General features: G+C 39.6%; 1 protein-coding gene across 1 annotated transcript in view; it reads left to right on the forward strand.

The window, feature by feature from the left end:
- Window positions 1-538: 538 nt before the first annotated feature.
- The window catches only part of TRPM3 (transient receptor potential cation channel subfamily M member 3), a 417,155-nt gene continuing 401,492 nt past the window's right edge, over window positions 539-16,201 (forward strand). Inside the window, exon 1 of the mRNA XM_017807295.1 lies at window positions 539-606. Coding sequence (XP_017662784.1) covers window positions 583-606 — 24 coding nt within the window. The 5' untranslated portion in view covers window positions 539-582. The remainder of the gene's footprint in view (window positions 607-16,201) is intronic.

The raw sequence follows: 16,201 nt of genomic DNA on the forward strand, positions 1-16,201 counted from the left end.
AAACAGAAGAAAATTAATCTATAAATAAACCAAATTAACTCATGTGCCACAATGCCTTTCACACCAGTTTTAATAATCATGATCAGTGTCATTCATAAATTGTTTTAAGAATCAACTTGAGTAATTATCACTTGGCTTTGAATCCAGCATTAGTACTAGAATTAGGAAATCGATCAATTTATCTCAGGTGACAGGTGGCAAAACTTCTTTCCTCCCCAGGTATTGATTGCCTCTGCAGTTGATAAAACCCCAGGGCTTACTGCAGGAGACAGCTTGAGGTGTGCAGTGATTAGTCTTCCTTTGCGATCCCCAGCTCAACAGGCAGCAATGTCAGAGGAGACAAGATCAGCTAAAGCCAGCCATAGGAACCTGCTGCAATAACAACATGCAGGAACTCTTCAACTGCTGTGAGGGCTGACTCTTCTCCCTCCACCCCTGCTTTTTCTGCCTCCCCGCTGTAGAAATGCACCAGTGTTGCACTCTGCTGATTGACTTGAACCTGTCACATCTCCTACACCTCCTAGAATGAGGGAAAGGCAACTGGATTCATAGCACCTCCTCTGCAGAGAGTTGGCTGCCCAAATGAAGAATAAACAAGCAAATTTGGTGAGTTTCTTATTCTATTTAAATGTGTTGAAAAGAAGTTAGATTTTTGGTAGTGGTGGGTTTTTTTAAAAGTTAATTTCAGATACTGTGATTGCTCTTTCCTAAGTCTCTAGAGAGCGTCATGGCTTGTAAACTCTGGAAAGGAAATTTACTTTAATAATTCCCTCTGAGATCAGGTGCACGATGGAGTAGAATGACTACAAAGCCACAAATGCCTGAAAATATCACTCTTCTTGACTGATGCACTATCAGGATACTGGAGACAATGTAACATACAGCAATAAGCTGTTTACAGATTTGCTGTTCCAGGGCAGGCAAACAAAATAATGAGTACATAAAGGGTTCAAATGTCCTAAATAAATTGGCACTGTCATAGAAGAGAAAAGATGAAGTTCAAAACTACCACAAAGTTTAATGTAATATAATTTTTTAATTAATTCATAATGCTTTTAAATAATAAATACAAAATTTAAAAAAGTTAATTTTTTAAGTAATGGAAGAATATTAGTGTCTTGACTTCTCTATTCTGATTGTTCAGTGTTTAATTCCTGTACACAGAGTGCATACACAGAGTGACACTGTTTTGGTCTTTGTTAACTAAGGAAATTTTCTACCTTTTCAGTAGCATTTTTTCTTTGGGGTAGGAGGTATCAAGTAGATTAAATGACAGTTGGTTTCTGGACCCTGTTGTGGTACCAATATGCAAAGGTCTTTTGAGGGCTGATATTTAACTCTGTTGAGAACTTTGACCACTAGCACTGGTTTTGGATATGACTGAGATGTTTTCATCTGGGGTTTTGCTTAGTTATTGCTTTGGACCTCACAGTTTAATAGTCTAAGGGGAAAAATAAATTCAGGTGCAATAATATTTTTTATGTTATTTAGGTGATAAGGGCATAGAAAATTTCTTGCTCTGTGAAATGTATTTTACATCGAACATATTATTGTATGACTAAACCTACACAAATAAAATAAATTTTCCCACAGAAGACTAATTTGGAAAGGTGTTCCTGCTATGGTAAGTGATCTTACTGCTTCCTAAAAGAAAAACTATGATATCAAATATCTTGCTTCCTCTGCTTTCCATACTATGACTTTGTCAGAACTCTTGGTTTAAGTGAGGTAAGTACTGAGGGCTGATGCCAGACAGCAGTATTATGGGTAGGTGCAGAAGGAGCTGTCTTTGGACAGAGTAGGGTCTGACAAGTAAGAAAAAAAAGCCATTATCTGGAACTGCCATCACAGCCCTCTGGCATAGAAGGGCAAGGGCTTTCATTTTAGATTTGTGGCTTGCTGTAAATATTCAGATTGTTTTACTGATGCCATTAAAACCTATCTATAGATGTCTGGAAATGATAACATTTTTGTTATTTGGAGAAAGGACAGATGAAATGTAAAATGGATTCTCTGGGTCTTTTCCAGTTCTATACCAGGTTTTAGAACATAAATATTTTGAGATGCAAGAGGAGGAAGTACCAGCTGTGTGTTGCTTGTCTGCAGCTTCAGAGGCAGAGATGTAAAGGCTTTCATGTTATAAAGCATAGCAAAGGAGCTGAAGACATCCATGAATGTTTCCCCAGCAAGTGAAATGCATAAGATCTCAATGCTTCTGAAGGCTTATCAAAAATACATGTTGTTTGTGTTGTTAGCTATGCTGCTATGAGCCTCTTTAAAAAGTATATGGGGAGGAGGGCTTGGGAGGAAGTTAGGACTGGACATTGAAATAGTTGGTACTTTCTGGATCTCAAACATAGTTCTATAGTATCTTAAAATTATATATAAAAATTATTTTAGAGATCTTGTTTTTTGTAACTCAGTGAAAGAAAAAACTATTTTTCTAATCCCACTCTCTGCATGCACTTGTAAATGTGCAAATACTCTTTGAAAGCCACTGGCTTTTCATGCAGTCATTTCGTGGAGATCTGATACACTTTTTATATATTTTTGTATTTCTTCTATTAATGAAAAGAATTTCACAGACTCAACGTATCTGGTGATTTTAAAGACCCTATTCCTACTGATCTCGGTGCTGTGTTGTTCTCCACAGCAATACTGCCTGTTACATCACAAATGGTGAAGAGAGCAATAATCAACAGGAAGGTATTGTTAGAACAATAAACATAAGTTCATTTGAGAACAAAACAATATTAAAAAAGGAGAACATTAAAACGAATGTTATCCAACAGCAGGAATTCTTCTGACAGGTGAAATTCCTTTCAGAAAGGCATCAGTACTTTTTAAAATGGCTAGGAATGTAATTTGCAAGATCTATTTTCTAATAGAGATTATAGGACTAATTGTTTGCTGGTTTTGCTTCTAGACGTTGAAAATGATAGTTCAGCTGTGCAATGACATTCTCCCCATCTTAAATTTCTTCATTGCAAAAAGGGCAGGTGTGGTCACTATCTGTACTGCTATATTTTTGAATATGAGCAGTACAGTACAATATTAGCATGAACAGTAGTGACCCCAATCTTCATGCATATACCCTTAAACATATTGAAAACTGTTATTGTTTTTAAAGGGTGTGTCTTGGAAAAATTCCTCCTGGTGATATGGTAACAATATTGGCTGAGAATAGGATTTAAAGACTCCTGTTGTTGCATGACATCTCTTCTTCAAGAAGCTGAAGTGTCAAGGTTGTCCAGGGAGGACCAGGTTTCCTGGGGTGCCTCTGGTAAAGTTTTCCTGTGACTAGTACAAAAGAGAAAAGGATAGACTTTTCAGCATCATGCATCTCTGAAGTAGATTTCCACTGCATAAATGAAAAGCTTTGGTCTCTTGGAGTCTGTTTCTGTTGATGTCCTCCACCTCCACCCCTGACCAAGACTCACCAGATCACATCAGGTGGTGGAGGTCCTTCATGGCAGCACTCAGCAAGGTAACTCAAGGAACATCTTTTCAGTGCAGTCAGGCCCAAAAGTGTGTTTGAATTAGACATCACAACATTTTCCATTCACAGATTTTAAATGGATGGGTGCTTTCCCAATCAGTACCAGATGCATCATTTTCTAGACTGTAGGCAAAACAACCTATTTGCTTGCAGTGATTTTTAACACTGCCATTTTCCACACATCTGGGTATCAATCTGCTCCACTTTCAGACACTGCTGTGCTGGCTGAAGGTTTGCCTCTCTGCCTTTGGAGTGCCTTTTGCTGATCAGGTATTTTTCATGGATCTTCAGTGCATAGCAGATCATGTCTCACTGAAAAATAAATGCTCTACCAAGAGGCTGACTCACTCTCTCGGCTGGAGAGGTGATATGCTGATGTCTGGGTCCACAGAAGTTCATTATGACTGAAAACCAGCTGTGGTGATGGGTATGTGAGTGTGGTGCTGGAGATGTTTTTTGTCTTGAGAAGCAGGTGTGAAGCCTTCATGGCATGCAACAGCCTCTTCTCACTTTGTTATGAGTGGCTGGTTGCTTATGCTGCTTGAGAAACACTGTACTCACAGAATTCATTCTGGAGTTGCATTGATTGTGCTGATCATGAATTTGCTTTTGTCTGTTCACTAATCTTCTTCAGTATGAATTGCACAGAGTCATAGGGGAGAATGCAAATGATTTGGAAGACACTGATCAGAAAGAGAGAAGGGAAGCGGCCTTTGTGTGGAGCACTAGGGACAAGTGTTTTGTCTGAGGTATAGGGAGATGCAAATAAATTTTGGTTTGCTTTAAATGAGACCTTCTCTTAAAAGATCACATGCACAAATAGTTTGAAATATATTTTGGGAACTGAATACTTTCTATGGAAGAAATGCGTAGTAGCATTAGTTTTTCCAATCAGCTTCAAATAAAAAGCATTCTGTAGCTAACGTTAAATAGGATAGGTTCTATTAAGATTGCTGGTTGCTCTACTGTAACTTCAGATGTGTTGCCTGAACACAATGATAGTGTCTTGCTGAAATGGAGACTGCATCCAAGTTTGAGGGTCACTCAAAGGTAGAGCTAATGCTTCTAGAGATGAAGTTGCAAAGCTTTTCTCTCTCAAATAAATTTCTAGAGCAGAGTAACTTTTAATAAGTTCAAAATTAAAGGCTGAAGTGTCCTTTAGTTTTTCTCATGTTGTTCTCCTTAATATCTTAGACCAAAATTTTTGGGATTCCCACGAATACTGAAAGAGGTTATTATAAGTTTATGAGGCTGTTGTCTAATTATGCTGCCTGCCCTTTGATTTCATATCCCAGAGGTTCTGAGGCTTTCCTGAATACAGAGGTTTTTGGGTGGTGATTGCAAATAGCTACAATTGTGATGTACTGTCTGAACTGTGAGCATCCAGGTTGCTGACAGGTTAGTCCTGAAGCCCCATCAAACTCCGGGCTGCAGGACAGATCTGCAGTGAGCTCAGATGTTCCTGATCCAGCTTTGCCCTCTGGTGGTCCCCGCTTGAAAAATTCCCTGGACTCGAGAGAGAAAAAGGCTTCTGAATGAAAAGATCTGAGGAAATGGCAGGTTTGTGTGATGGATGTAATAGTAAAGACTAAAGGAAGGAAAGGTCTTGCAGACATCAGGACTGTGTATGCCAAAGCGGATGCCAAGGAAGAGGCTGAGGCAGGGAAGCTCAGTGCTCCTGCATCAAGGTAAGCCTAACGAGAAGGAGTTTTGCTAACAGGCAAAACTCACTGCTCTGACCAATCCTTTGACGTGACAAATGCTAGCAATTGAGAAAAGCTACAAGTGTTGTCTTATTAAAGCTTAGTTCTTTACCTGATTGTGATGACACACCCCAAAAAGACTCTCCTATATCTCAGTAATAGAGAGAACTTTGCGAAATTGGGAACTTTAGTTAGAGACATCCTCTCATGGGCCTTCAGAAAACTGTGAGTAACACTAAAGGGCTTTCATGAAGGCTGGTCTTTCATTTAAGTGGTAGATGTGTTTTGAGGGGAGACAATTTTTTTATTTTTGCCACCTGGGTGGTTTATGTGCTTGCAGTCCTGCATGCGTATGAATAAAACTTCTACTTCTCCTTTCAGAAAAGGAACTAGCAATTATTTATAGCCCCTAAGGGGGAGAAATTCTCGTCTGAGAATATGGTTGAGGTGTAAATCAAGTGCTGAACAGCAACTAGAATAAAGAATAGTGTGTTGCAGTTTGAGGAGAATAGCTCTTATAGGCAATATCAAAATATGTGCACATTTTGAATGTCTAGGTGTAGCTTTATTTAATGTTTTTGCTTTTTTCTTTCTCCTTTAAACTAGAGAGCAAAGAGATGAATGCTTTTCAGGGAAAGGATTTTTTTTTTCCCTGAACAAAAGATTTTTTAGTTTGGAGGAAAAAAGTTTGGAATAGTTGTTGTTACATCTAGTCATATAAAAAAGCAATACAGATTTTTCCTTTTTACTTTTTTTAAATATTCACAAGTGGAAAGCTGCCAGTGAAACAAAAATCAATGTACTTACAGTGGACATGCAAATGTAGGCCTAATCTCTGCAACAATTCTTTGTGGAGTGATCACACAGGGAAATTTCTACTGATGAATGACTAAATAAAATCTAGGGCATGGCACAAGATTATGTATTTTGACATATTTTTCATCACATTCTGAAATAGCCTGGGTATCAGACCATGGGTCTTAGGCTTGTCATACTTGGACATTGCAGTTACCATTTCCTAGCATGTTCTTTCAAAAAATAATAAAATAATAAAATAAAATAATAAAATAAAATAATAAAATAATCCTTCTTACCATCTCTATGACCACATATATCTCCCTTCTTGCAAGAATTTGTTTTCCCTTTTATATTCTAGATACTGACTTTTATTTAAGCCTTGACTTTAATTATTTAAGCCTTGAAAAGCACTGTGCTGGAAATGGACAGTACTGTACAGTTTTGTTATTCTATCTGTATCACATCACCTGAAACTCTATCAAGACCAACACTGAGAACAGCAAGACCCAGACAAACACTTAGGTAATTGTGATTTGGTTTGGAAAGCCAAGTTCATTCTCGCTGCTGCAAATGCCTGCACCTTCTCTCTGACTGTAAAGTCCCTCGCCTTTTTCTTTAGCCCCATTCTTCCACTTCTGCTGGATACTATATAAAACAATGTAGGAACAATAAATTCCCTAGTAGAGTCACTTAAGCTTAGTGATCATTTCCATATCATAGTTTAAACCAACATCTTGCATATTTTACCAAAGTATCCAAATGAAGAATTGTCACAGTTCCTTGCTATTGAAACATATTTGCTGAAGATTTAGAAGCGTCTTATAGCTCAACTGTTTAATAAAAAAAAAAAGGCAATTAGATTATGTGTTGGCATTTAGATGGCATGTAGTGGAAATCTGATTGCTAAATCCTTCTTAGAGAATCCGATTTAAAATGTTGTCCGTCTTTTTAAATATCTTGATAGGTATAAATCTCTTTGTCCTCATACAGTTCTTATTTTGTACAGTTTTCCAATTTATACCCTACCTCTAAGGTAGGGTATAAAAAAATCTCCTCTATGAAGTATGACCAGTGTTTTGTACAACTGAACCTTTGGCTTCAGGATACTTCTGCTGATCAAAAACATTACTAATTGAAAATAGTTTCCTGGGCAGCCTGGCCTGATATAAGCATGTTGATAATAATAGTTTAGCCGTATTCCAGTTTGAGGTGGCTTCTGTCCTACATAAGACAAAATGGATGATAATTTTGAGGAGGTTATTTACAATTCTGGGGTGAAACGTCTTCTTTTCTCTTATATTGGAAAGGCTGACATAGAACTCAGTCACACTAGCTAACTTAAATACTGTAAACTTGTAATATTTTGTATTTTGGAAATTTTCCTTTTAATGTCAGTATTATGCTCTTAAAAACAATTCTTTCACTTTGAAACCAAAGAGCAGTAGAACAGACTAAATTTTTATAATTTGTGACTTCATAGCAGGGACAAAATGGTAACTGAGGACTACTCCACCAAGGAGTGGATAATTAGATCTGGAGGTGTTTGAAGATGCACACCTGACTGGTTTGGTGGTATCACCAAATTGGTCCCTGCTCTGTTCAGATCTGACTCTCCCTAAGTATAATTTCTTACGAAAACAGGTTAAAGTTTGTTCCAGGTGGACAAGGACCAAGCAGGTCTTGTTCAGTTAGTCCTTGTAGTAGTTCTCACACAGACTTGCGTGATTAGATCCTTCCCTAAATATACTGTTCTTGAGCAAAATTTCTTAAGTGTGATCACTAGAGAAGGGGTTGATATGCTCAACACCACCTGTTGGAGTATTTACTCTGCCCAGGCTTACATGCCTTGAGCACCTCCTGTAACCCCTGGGAAAGCTCAGCTCAATGATGTGGAAGCTGGTTTGAGCAGGGGACAAGTCCTGCACCTTCTTTCAAACTGTATAGAGCTGGGTTCATAGGTTGTAGGGTGTCCACAGGTGGGTTTACCTCCTACCCAAGTGCCTTATTTTAGAGATCCCTCTGGTCTCCTGGATGATGTTTTATCCACAATTCCACAATCCTCTGCCTCTGCATGGAGATGCAACATTTTTTACATGTTTTCTTCAATATCTCAGAACAAACAAAGTCAGCAGATGATGGAATAGCACATAAATCTCCTTGGAATGGGCTAAAATCTAGTCGTCAAAACAGAAGGTGAAAAATAAATATATGGATAGGCAACACATTATCCACTACTCTATGCTTTAATTAAAGCTAACTACTCAAACTGGAAAGTTTCAGCTATGGTGTCATAACTCGACATCATCAAAATAATAAACCTAGACATAAAAAATTTCCTAATCTCTATGGCAACATGTTCTGTCATTTAAACTATAAGTACATAATTTCTTGTAGGTAAGTCATCATCATGGCTAGGCTTCGCGAAAGAAGATTTGGGAAGGGCTCTGCCCACGTTTGTTACAAGCACACTGGCGGCTAAAAAGGCCAATACGAGATAGACAAGTCCGGTTGCAAAAGGCACAGCAGAAAGACTCCTTAGGTGGTATATTCTGCAAGGCACGATTCTTTCTGTGTTGTCTTTTCTCCTCGAGAGTGATCCTGCGTGAGTTCTCAAAGGAAGCAGCAGCATTATAGATGGCGTGTCTCCAGGCCTCCCGATTGGAGGCCAGAGTAGACCAGTGATGATGATCAATATGGCCAAGGCTGAGATGTTGTTTCAGGGAGTCCTTGTATCTCCTCTTCGGGGTTCCTCTCATGGGGCAGCCAGTGGCAAGTTTACCATAAAGCACGATCCTAGGGAGGCGGTGGTCCTTCATCCTTGAGACGTGTCCTGCACAATGTAGCTGTGTTCTCAGCAACATGGCCTCAATACTTGTGACTGCTGCTTGTTCTAGAGCAGATGTATTGGTCACATAATCTGAGCAGTGGATGTTTAGGATTGTACAGAGGCAGCATTGATGGAAACGTTCTAGGAGTCGCAGGTGGTGGCAGTAGATGACCCATGATTCAAATCCATATAAAAGAGTAGACAGCACAATGGGCCTGTAAACACTGATCTTTGTGCTTTTCTTCAGGTGTTTATTTTGCCAAACTCCTTTATGGAGTTTTCCGAAGCTCTATATGCCTTTGCTAACCTGTTGTCTATCTCTCCGTCAATCTTACTGTCCAAGGAGATGAGGCTACCCAGGTAATTAAACTGCTGGACTGATTTGAGCTCCGATTCGTCAATGGTGATATGGGGATGATAGAAGACTTCCTGAGGTGCAGATTGATGGAGAACTTCTGTCTTCTTCGAGCTGACTTCCAGCCCAAAAAGCTCAGCAGCCTCAGCAAAACAGGATGTTAAACGCTGCAGAGCTGCTTCTGTGTGGGCAACAAGGGTGGCGTCATCAGCATAAAGCAGCTCCCAGACAAGATTTAAGGTCTTGGTGTGGGCCTTCAGTTGCCTTAGGTTGAAAAGGCTTCCATCACAACGGTATCTTCTTCATCAAGGTCTGCCGTGGCCCTTTGGAGCATCATGCTGAAAAAGATTTGAATAGGGTTGGTGCAAGAACACAGCCTTGTTTCACACCATTAGTTATTAGAAAGAGCTCAGAAAGTGCATTGCCATATCTGAGTTGGCCGTGCTGATCCTCATGAAGTCAGATGATCATTTTAAGGAACTTGGGGGGACAACCTAAACATTCCAAAATCTGCCATAGACCTTTTCTGCTCACAGTATCGAAAGCCTTGGTGAGGTCGACAAAGGTTACATAGAGATCTTTGTTCTGTTCCCTACACTTCTCTTGCAGTTGTCTGAGAACAAATACCATGTCTGTGGTACTCCTGTTGGCTCTGAAACCACACTGGCTTTCAGGTAGAATTCCTTCTGCTATGGTGGGTATTAGTCTGTTCAAAAGTATTCTTGCCAGGATCTTGCCAGCAATGGAGAGCAGAGTAATACCACGGTAATTTGAACAGTCTGATTTATCTCCTTTCTTCTTATGTAAGGTGATGATGACTGCATCACAAAGGTCTGATGGTAGTTTGCCTAGTTCCCAACACTGCACTACAAACTCGTGAAATTTAGCATGGAGTGCTTGGCCCCCATGTTTCCAGACTTTAGGTGGAATTCCATCAACCCCAGCTGCCTTGCCAGTTTTCACCTGCTGTATGGCCTTAAGAGTTTCTCCCATAGTAGGGGCAATATCCAATTCATTCTTCACTGGTTGTTGTGTGATGGACTGAATTGCTGAGTCTTGGACTACACGGCTAGTACTGAAAAGAGTCTGAAAGTGTTCAGACCATCAATTCAGAATGGAGGTTTTATCTGTCAGAAGCGTTTGACCATCTGCACTGAGTAGAGGGCTTTGGACCTGGTATGTAGGCCAGTATGCTGTTTTCAAGGCCTCATAGAATCCTCTGTAATCACCCGTATCTGCACATAATTGAATCTTTTCTGCTAGATTGATCCACCACCCATTCTGGATGTCACGAAGTTTCTGTTGGAGCTTGCTGCATGCAAGACAAAAGGCTGCTTTTCTTACATGACAAGATGGCTGAGCAAGGTGTGCTTGGTGAGCAGATCTCTTTTTCCTCAACAATTCCTGGATCTCTTGATTGTTTTCATCAAACCAGTCCTTGTTCTTCTTGTAGGAGAACCCTAAGGATTCTTCAGTCAACTGCTGGATGCTGTTTTCAATAGATTGCCAAAGTGTTTCAGGAGAGAGACCTATAGAATGATTTTCGAGCCTAGTTTGAAGATTTGCCTGGAATTTGTCTCTCACTGTGGCTGTTTGAAGATTGTTAACTTGGAGTCTTCTCCTTGGAATACCACCCCTTTTTGGTTTGAACTTAAGGTTGAAGTTAAGTTTACAGCACACAAGTCAATCTGTCTGGCATTCTGTACTAGGCATCACGTGGGTATGATGGACATCATGAACATCACACTGTCACACCAAGACATAATCAGTGAGGTGCAAATGCTTAGATCTAGGATGCATCCTGATTATCTTCAAACTGTTTTTCTGCTGAAAGATAGTGTTAATAATGGTGAGCTGTTGCTCTGCACAGAATTCTAGCAGAAGGTGTCCATTATCGTTGTAGTTTCTGTTGTAGGTAAGTAAGACATAATAAAATACGGTGAAATGCTGTTAAGAGAAATTTTTCTTATATGGATTGGGATTTTCTCTTATAACTTCTACAGTGAGTGCAACTGTAAAGAACAGCAAGGGGACTTGTGTATGAAAAGGAGAGCCTTTGGACCATCATATAATTTGCTGTGGCATTTGGACAAAGTTTTTAATATTTTTGTCAAAGGTACTCAGTCTTCTTGCTGAAGGATCCTCTTTCAAGCAGATTCTTTTCCAAGCTGTGTTACCAAAAGAAGTCTGGTTAAGAGATTGGATGTAAGTTCAATTTATGTTGGCTAATGGAGAAAAAAGTACTTTCACCTTTTTTAGCCCCCCCTGCCCCAAACCAGACATTTAGGCTTTTCCAGAACTGAGCATATTGGGATGAGGGATTTTCTTATGAATTTGCACTGGGCATGTAATATATATTTCACGTTTTCTGCCCTACTGCTCATGAATAACAATAGAATGTAGTCGATCAATCATGTTTCTTTTAACTTTAAAACAAATGTGGTTTCAGAAGCCTTACTTCTTACCTTACTTCTATCTGTTAAGCTTGCCTCTAACTTGTGTGTTTGAGTGGGTGTTTTTTCTCCCTATTTTCCTCCCAACAAACAGCAGTAAGTTTTTCAGTGGTGGTTAATAGATCAGTGTTACTGCTGCTTTTAGAGAGCCCAGATGGGACTAACAACCTTGCAACATGCTCCAGCAGTCAAATTTTCCTCTTTCTGGCATCTTAGTGGCAGAAGGAAACAGCAGGTGACTTTCACATGAGAAATGGAGAAAAAAAGGTGGAAAGTTTTGCCTCAATTTTGAGATTTCGAATGTTAAGGGAAAAGGTCTTCTCTCCCACCTTTCTCCCTTCTACCTGAATAACAGGGGGTCTTCAGCCCCAACCCCAAAGCATGTGTGTTTTACATGAATTGCTGGGTCAGTGTTAATGTATTAAGATGACCTGCTGAGAGATTCCTAGGAGTGGAGAGGATGTGTGTCATGGAAACAGCAATCATACAGGGATGGGAGGGAGGTCAAAGCACCAATGGATTCATCTGCAGGTATATACATCTACAGAACTTAATGTAGGTAAGAGTTTATACAGAGGCATCTGTTTCGTAAGCTGTTGTAATAATCAGTACCAATTTAATATTACACGGCTACAAATTGTTTTGAAATGACCAAAGGATGTTAAACCACTATATGTCATCTGTAAGGACTGCTAAATATATTACCTACCCCCCAAAAAAATTATTTTCTTGATGACACTATACTAATGCTAGCATTGAGGCAGAGATAGAAATGAAATCAAAGTGTACTTTCCCACCTGAGCTGCATGCTGTTACTGAGAGCTTTTTTTCAGCCTGGAAGTACCCATTCCCAACCCTGAGTTAGAGCTGCCTCATTCTGTTGGATTAAGTCAAGAGGAGAGCCACAAAGATGATTGGAGTGATGGAGCACCTCTCCTATGAGGAAAGCCTGAGAGAATTCAGATTTTTTTAGCCTGGATAAAAGAGGGCTCTGGGGAGACCTTATTGTGGCCTTCCAGTACTTGTACAGGGCCTTTAAGAAACACATGAACAGACATTTTAGTGGGGTCTGTTGCAATGGGACAAGGGGAAATGATTTTCAACTAAAAGAGAATCAATTTAGACCAGTTCTTAGGAAGATGTTTTTTACAATGAGGTTGGTGATACACTGGCAAAGGTTGCCCAGAGAGGAGGAAAATGCCCTCTCCCTGGAAACATTCAAGGTCAGGTTGGAAGGGGCTCTGAGCATCTTCAAGATGTTCCTCCCCATTGCATGGACTAGATGGCCTTTAAAGGTCCTTTCCAACCTAAACTGTTCTGTGATCCTCTGATCCACCAGCTAGGAGCACTAGAATAGTAGCTCATCACCTGGTCACCCTTCACCTTGGTGGACAGCAGGCAACAGAGCTGAGCACACTTTCAGATAGCAGAGCTGATTTTATACTTTTCTCCCTGGAGGAGACAAAGCTTTGAGGTACCTATAAGTGAGTGCAGCTTGGTTCTGCCTTGCTACAATTTCATAAACTCAGAAATGGAATTGAGAAGGCAAAAGGATGTGGGAGCTCTGCCTGCCCTCCCCTCCCCTTCTTTGCTCATTAGAGCCCGGTCTTTGAACATGATTATGGGGAACAGCAAACAGTTGATGAAATAGTTGGCAGGTACCTTTTAGTAAACTTTTACTCTTTTCCTTTACAAGGATCTCTTGCTAAAGAAAAATGTATATGAAATGAGTTTGTTATAATCACGGGATCATGTAGGCGAAGTTCTAAAAAGTGTCCAGTAGCTAAAGATACTTTTGTTGTGTCATTTATTGCTGTCATAGATTCGTAGATACTTAGAGTGTGCAGGCTCCCTGCTCCTGGACTTGTTAGGATAGTACATCATTAGTGTAACTCCTTTTCTGCTTTTGTTTCTTTCTTCTGAATGATGCTGAGTGGAGGTAATGAGGTGAGATATTTACATTTTCCACTGATACATATTTCCTGTATCATTATTCACTTTGCTAGCAATAGTTCTCTTTCTTTTTTAATGACATGACTCATTGTTTATTTTCCATGTACCCATGCTTAGGAAGAAACTTTGTGTGTCTTCCTTACTTAAGAACAAACATTGCAGTCTTAGGAAGAAACATGTGTGCTCTGGCCTTTCCTATATCCAATATTTCTCTTAACTTCCTGCACAGAGTTCAATCTGCTCATCAAAGCAGTGAATTACCAGTTTCCTCTCCTTTCCAGGAAGAGGTGAGGAGAGATGAAAAGAGTATTCCTCTGGCTTGAAAAAGAGGAACACCTTGCGTCTATGACAGACCAGAAGATTTGTGGTTGCCAGAGGTTTCCATTTACTATCTTCCTTCAGGAGTCACAGAGACAAAGAAAATAAATGGCCTGCATGGATCCAGAAATGCTGGTGTGACCTCTTAGAAAAACGTATCCTGGCTGACACTGTAACACAACACTGAAGCTCAAAATACCTGTCTATATACATCTTACATCATGGCCCTCAAGTGCTTTAAATCAAAGAGTTGATCCTGGCGTTTGTGCTTCCGTAACTGTTGCCAGGTGTTGGTCATGGTTTGTTGTCAGCCAGTGTGTGTTCACAGGCAGTTTAATGTGTCCTAGTCTCTTCGTGGGCTTAGCCCATAGCAAGGGAGATTAAAGCTGAATCAGATTGCCTTATGTTTGCCATGGCCTGTAGCTGAACATACAGGCACTCATAACGAATCAGCTTCGTTAACCATGGCAAATAGACCACATGCTGAAATTCAGCCTGAGAACATGCCCCAAGGAGGCAAATTTGGACTTAGTTTCCTGATTTCCTTCCACAGTGAATTCTGGTTTCTGCTGCTGCAGTTGTTTTAAAAGATACAGAATTACTAAAATCTTGCTTAAACAAAAAGTAGGAAACTTCTCTCATGTAAAGACATTGGCACATTGCAACCTTCTACTCTCCTATGGGAATCGCCTTTCAAGTAATGTTTTTGTTGTTTACTGAAGTAGCTAGTCTAATAAAACAATAATTTGACCTTTTTGGTCAAAGGCACCATGACTCCCCTTTTCTATGTAGTATACCACTGTTAATTGGCCAGTTAATCATATCCTTCCCCTCTGTGTTCTGAGTTAAAGAAAATCACAGTTCAGCACTGGGCATATGTCATGAGGTACAAGACTCATCTTCACTACCATTTAATTCTCATGCCTTCCGAGTGCTCTTTTAAGCAAGGTATTGCACATGGTTGTCTTTACCTAAAACTGCAAGTTTTATCCTGTTACAATACAAACGTTTTAGACTCTGCTTTATTCTTTTGCTCCTACACTAGTTTCTATAGTAGTAGCATTTAATTTGCATTCAAGTTTAAGTGATCAGCCACATAATTTTCTTTTTAGTCTTTCAACAGTTATAAGAGAGGCCTGACTGACTGTGTGCCTGAAAATAATCTGTGCTGGACGTCAAGAAATTGGACTGTATATAGTTGCTATGATAAAGCTCTTACTAATGAGTAGAACCAGGGGGGAGGGGGAGGGGGAAAGAGGTCATAACAACTCCATTTCCCAGAGCTCATCTGTTTGGATGAATGAATTCTTCAGAATAGGATTTGCTCAGTTTTTTGAATTACCTCAATTCCTTATATTCTAAGTAAAGTTTAATGTCACGAGACAAGTGAACCTATATTTTTCAGTATCCTTGTTTTCATGACTATGGAGGGAGAATTATCTTAGTAAACTCAGTACAGCTGCTGCTGCTCAGATACATCTTTTTTTTTTTTTTTTTTCCTGAATGTTACTTACTGGCAAAATAAATGGGATGTAGCTTTCCAGGTCCTATGCACTAACATAAGGAAAACAGTTTACCAGAAGATTTTCAACATTTTCAACGTCTATAATATGGAAAGAGAATCTTTAAAGCAATCAGTTTGGAAAGGGAACAGCCTGAAATAACTTAATTCACCTGAATGTTAATCTACCTGTAAATATACCCTATAGGAGATGACCCAAAGCAGGTAGGCAACACTCAGTACTACCTCTGTGAGAAGTGTTTCTCTCAGCCAGGAAGTATCAAAGCAGACACACTGGATTTCTTCCCTTAAATGTGGACTGTGGCAACCCTCATAATGTATTTTCCTGAGAATGCTAAGGGAGTTTCTCAGATAAACTTGGTGATACTAAGATTTTTAGTCATACTTAGTCATACTTAGTCATAATTAGTCATACTAAGATGCCCTCTTGCCTTTATGTTCCTTGGCAGGTATAAGATCTTAGTTCCTTTCAAGGATTGTCATCCTCCAGCTCCTAACCCTGGATGATAGACATGGAGGGCACTGATGACATAAATGTTACTTTGTGTCTAAAATCAAGAATAGATTAGAATCACTTGATTTCCTTTCTTGTTTAAATCCTTGCAAGTGAGGCAGATATCTTACAAGATCAAAGCATTAGGTATGCAATAGCATGGGGGATATAAAGATGAAACTGAGATTTACTGTTCTGTATGTCTGAAAAAAAAGATGCCCTTCCCTTCCCTTCCCTTCCCTTCCCTTCCCTTCCCTTCCCTTCCCTTCCCTTCCCTTCC

This window comes from Lepidothrix coronata, unplaced genomic scaffold, assembly GCF_001604755.1.
Source record: "Lepidothrix coronata isolate B3197 unplaced genomic scaffold, Lepidothrix_coronata-1.0 Scaffold18, whole genome shotgun sequence".
Classification (NCBI taxonomy): domain Eukaryota; kingdom Metazoa; phylum Chordata; class Aves; order Passeriformes; family Pipridae; genus Lepidothrix; species Lepidothrix coronata.